Here is a 4477-nt window from a genome sequence, read left to right on the forward strand (position 1 = left end):
TCAACCATAAGAACCAAAATTCTAATTTACTCTAGAAATAAATTTGGGATTACTTTATTAACAAGGTTGTCAACTATCTTTTTATGATACATATATGCATGCATGATGTATACATACATATATATTTCTAAAATTAAAAATGGCGAGTTTCCAATTAATGCCTTTTTCTCACACGTACACTTAGCCTCTTCTCTAATTATATCTCACATTCACTTCTATAAATAGCAACATCTCTCTTTATTCTTCACAAGTAAACCAACTACAGAGATACACTCTAAAGATAGAGAATGAAGCTAATCAAAGAGCTTGCGATGTTGGTGTTTGTAGGGTACCTCTTCCTATGGGTGATAACTCCAACCTATGTCTACAAGCAAAAGTGGCTCGTTAGGGTTCGAGCCCACACCACTTCGACTTACTTTGGAACTCAAGGTCTGGTTCCGTATATTTCTCTAACCACCATTTTCTCACTAGGGCCATAAATGAGTCGAGTTCGTTTTTTATTTGTTTTAGTTGGACAATTTTTTTTTCCAAAAGAGTTAACTCACACACTTACTACTCAACTTCTAAATTTATACATTTTGTTTCAAAAAGACGTGAATCATAAAAAATTGGCTAATGAACACCTTTTCGTCGGGCTCTTTGGTGTTTGATTAAAATAATGGAGTTAACTAATACAAATGAGCAATGATACATGATTTGTTTGTGTTTGTGAAAGTAGTTCACGTTATTTTTTACTGATTAATTATTGCTTTGCTTGAGCTTATATTATTATATATCAACATAATCCTTAACGTCTTAAGATGTACTCGATTCATGAAATTTTGCTATGATAAAATTATGATCCTTATGATATAATATAAATATTTATTGATCTAGAGAATTATTACATTATCACAAAGAAAAATAGTGAAGAACTATTGCATAAGTTTGAACGATAAACAGTTGTTTTATACGATAGATATAGTTGTATAACATTTTATTTAACTTAATTGTTCGACTGAATAACATTAAAAGACCAAACACATAAATTAATAACAAACCCTTTTCTATTTATTTTCTGTTTTTTTAATCTTTAAATTTGTATACTTTCAGGTCCAACGATGTTGCTCTATACATTCCCTGTTCTATTAATGGCTGTCGCTGGGAGTATATATCTCCATTTGAAGAAAAAGTCGAACCGAAACCGGGATCAAGGGTATGTTATTCATTTCAGTTATATACTTGCTTCTAAAAATGAAATATAATTTTATTATTCTCTAAATTTCAGACACAAAGAAGCTACCAGTGATAACTTGACCATATGGAGAAGGCCCATGATCGTTAAAACTCTAGGAATCGTCACAAAAATTGAGCTTGCTTTCTTCATTATGTTTATTGCTCTTCTTGTCTGGTCTTTCACGGAATACTTACATCTAAGTTTTGCAAAAATTACCCCTCAATCGGCAGCTCTCTATGGAGAGAAAGTGTACGTGAATCGATATATTACTTTTAGTTTTCCAACATATGGGTCAAGTTAGGGCTGTTTGGTTTACCTCATAATGGTTCCATTAAGAGATTATGTTCAAAGTGTTTGATTAAGCTTTTGTACAACATTTGAATGAATCAAAAGCCTTGAATTGCTTATGAACGATTATACAATCTTACATCTCTTAATCAATAAGAGGTTGGACCACTCACTTCAACATTCAACGTGATTTACCAAACAACCTATAGACTCGTGTCAGATTTAAATTTATGTCTTAATTTGATGGTTGTTTTGGATTATAGTTGGGAATCAAAATTGGCTTCGGTGGCCCTACAATTCGGGCTAATTGGAAACATATGTCTAGCATTTATGTTTTTCCCGGTGACTCGAGGCTCATCTTTACTGCCATTGTTTGGTCTTACTTCCGAGGCAAGTGTCAAGTATCACATATGGCTCGGGCATATCGTTATGACCCTCTTCACTTCTCATGGTGTTTGTTACATTATTTGTTGGATTGTAACAAAGCAAACATCAGAGGTATTATTTAAACACTTTAGATAATTGGTTACGATAATAACCTTAGATTAAAATATTGAAAATCAAAATATTTTCTTATAAAATAAATATGGTGGTCCAAATCTGAAAACTTTTTGACTAAAATGTTGGATTTAGATGTTGAAATGGGCGAAAACCGATATATCTGTTGTTGCGGGAGAGGTGTCTTTGGTGGCAGGATTGATCATGTGGGCAACAACATTCCCTCAAATTAGGCGAAAGATGTTTGAGGTTTTCTTCTACACTCACCATTTGTACATCATCTTCATTGTATTCTTCGTGTTCCATGTCGGCATAGGTTATGCCTCCATCATGCTTCCTGGATTCTACCTCTTCATGATGGATCGGTTCTTGAGATTCTTGCAATCAAGGGGGAGTGTTCGTTTGATTTCTACCCGTATTCTTCCATGTGAAACTCTTGAGCTCAACTTTTCCAAGAGCCAAGGTATCATTAAACCTGATAGAATGTAGAAAACTTTACTAGTCTTGATTTTTTTTTTTTTGTGATAATTGTTCTCATGATTTCACTTAATAGGTTTGCATTACACGCCAACGAGCATCATATTCATCAATGTTCCAAGCATTTCAAAGACTCAATGGCATCCATTCACAATTACTTCAAGTAGCAATTTAGAGCCTGAGAAGCTAAGTGTTATGATAAAAGGTGAAGGGAGTTGGTCTAAGAAGCTTTATCAAATCTTATCATCCCCAAACCCTGTTGATCGGCTTGATGTATGTGTTGAAGGACCTTATGGACCTATCTCAACTAATTTCCTAAGGTAAAATGTTTAGACATAATGGAAAAACCTATTTTCCACGACTTTTCTATTAAATCACTCTTTCCGTAAAAACTCAAAAACAAATCCTCGTACTTTTGTCAATTAAAGCCATATCTTCATTAAGTTCATTAAGTAAATAAAAACAATATCTTCTAAATCAAGTTATGGTTGCAGGCACGATATGATAATAATGGTGAGTGGAGGAAGTGGGATCACACCGTTTATCTCAATATTTAGGGAGCTTGTTTTCACCACCGAAACCTTGAAATGTAATGCTCCAAAGATACTCATGATTAGTGTCTTTAAAGACTCTTCTGATCTCACCATGCTAGAATTGCTCTTACCGACACATGGTACACCTACAGAATTTTCAAAATTAGAACTACAAATTGAGGCTTATGTGACAAGAGAGAAGCAACAACCGACTAATGATAAGAAACAAGTGCAAACCATTTGGCTCAAACCGAACCCTTCTGATGCACCCATAACCCCTATTTTAGGACAAAATGGTTGGTTATGGCTTGGTGCGATTATTTCTTGTTCTTTTATGATTTTTCTTCTATCTATGGGAGCCTTAACACGATTCTACATCTACCCTATCGATAAAAACACATACAAAGTGTACTCGTATGCATCGAGAGGGGCATTGAATATGTTGCTCATCTGTACGTCTATAGTGGTAACATGTAGTTTGGGTTTTTTGTGGAATAAGAAGAAAAATGCAACAGATTCAAAGAAAATTCAAAACATGGAGGGAGCAACACCCATTGGCACGCCTAATTCACTGTTTTATAATGCGGATAGAGAGCTCGAAAGCCTGCCCCAGCAGTCGCTCATTCAGTCTACAAATGTGCATTTCGGTGAAAGGCCAGATCTTAAGAGTAAGTTCATTTTACACATTTTACATAATGTAAAGTAGTATTATATACTAATGTTAGTTATCAAATATGTTTTTTCTTTTAAATTTTATATTCAAATATTTTGTGAATATTTTTAGGAATGTTGTTTGAGCAAAAGGAATCAAGTGTTGGAGTTCTTGTTTGTGGACCAAAGAAGATGAGACATGAGGTTGCAAACATATGCTCAGCAGGATTGGCTTCAAACTTGCATTTTGAGTCCATAAGTTTTAGTTGGTGATCAAATGTTTCATATATGCTCTTAAAAGAGAGTGAACTGAGTTCTTTTTTTTTTTCATGATTAATGACGACCTCCATCGGTATTTGGGTTTAATTTTATTTTTAAAGTGTGTTTCATAAAACGGGAATGTGTATTTTGTTTCTTGTAATTTGTAAAATTAAAATGCAAAAATAAATGTTTCTTGGTTTACAAGTCAATAACTGAATTATTAGCACGCTTTATGCATATAGTAGGCATGTGTCCGCGAGTTATACATAATTAAAATTGTATGATAAAAAAGTATTGACAAATCAAATATAAAACTTGTAACATTTTGATCTAAATCTTTCAAACTAATTATAAGAAAAAATGGACAAAATAACATAATCACATCTTTTAAGTCATGATAATTCTAGTTTCAAAGTCTTTTTAATCTTTTCATCATGTTAGTTTAACCAACATCAACGCTAGATCCAACATCAACGCTAGATCCAACCATATCTATGCACCATATATAGATTGCTCAATGTTAAAACATAAGAATATACATTTACTTGATTGG

At 33.3% G+C, this 4477-nt stretch overlaps 1 protein-coding gene across 1 annotated transcript; it reads left to right on the forward strand.

Annotated features, from left to right (window-relative positions):
- Positions 1-254: 254 nt before the first annotated feature.
- LOC111894618 (ferric reduction oxidase 2) lies at positions 255-4150 on the forward strand. The gene is made up of 8 exons (XM_023890701.3): positions 255-429; positions 1093-1195; positions 1268-1465; positions 1768-2002; positions 2138-2465; positions 2556-2799; positions 2974-3680; positions 3797-4150. Exons 1-8 carry the CDS (start codon positions 288-290, stop codon positions 3934-3936), a joined length of 2097 nt encoding a protein of 698 aa, XP_023746469.1. The 5' UTR covers positions 255-287; the 3' UTR covers positions 3937-4150.
- Positions 4151-4477: the final 327 nt, after the last annotated feature.

Source organism: Lactuca sativa, chromosome 7 (genome assembly GCF_002870075.4).
Source record: "Lactuca sativa cultivar Salinas chromosome 7, Lsat_Salinas_v11, whole genome shotgun sequence".
NCBI classification, from domain to species: Eukaryota; Viridiplantae; Streptophyta; class Magnoliopsida; order Asterales; family Asteraceae; genus Lactuca; species Lactuca sativa.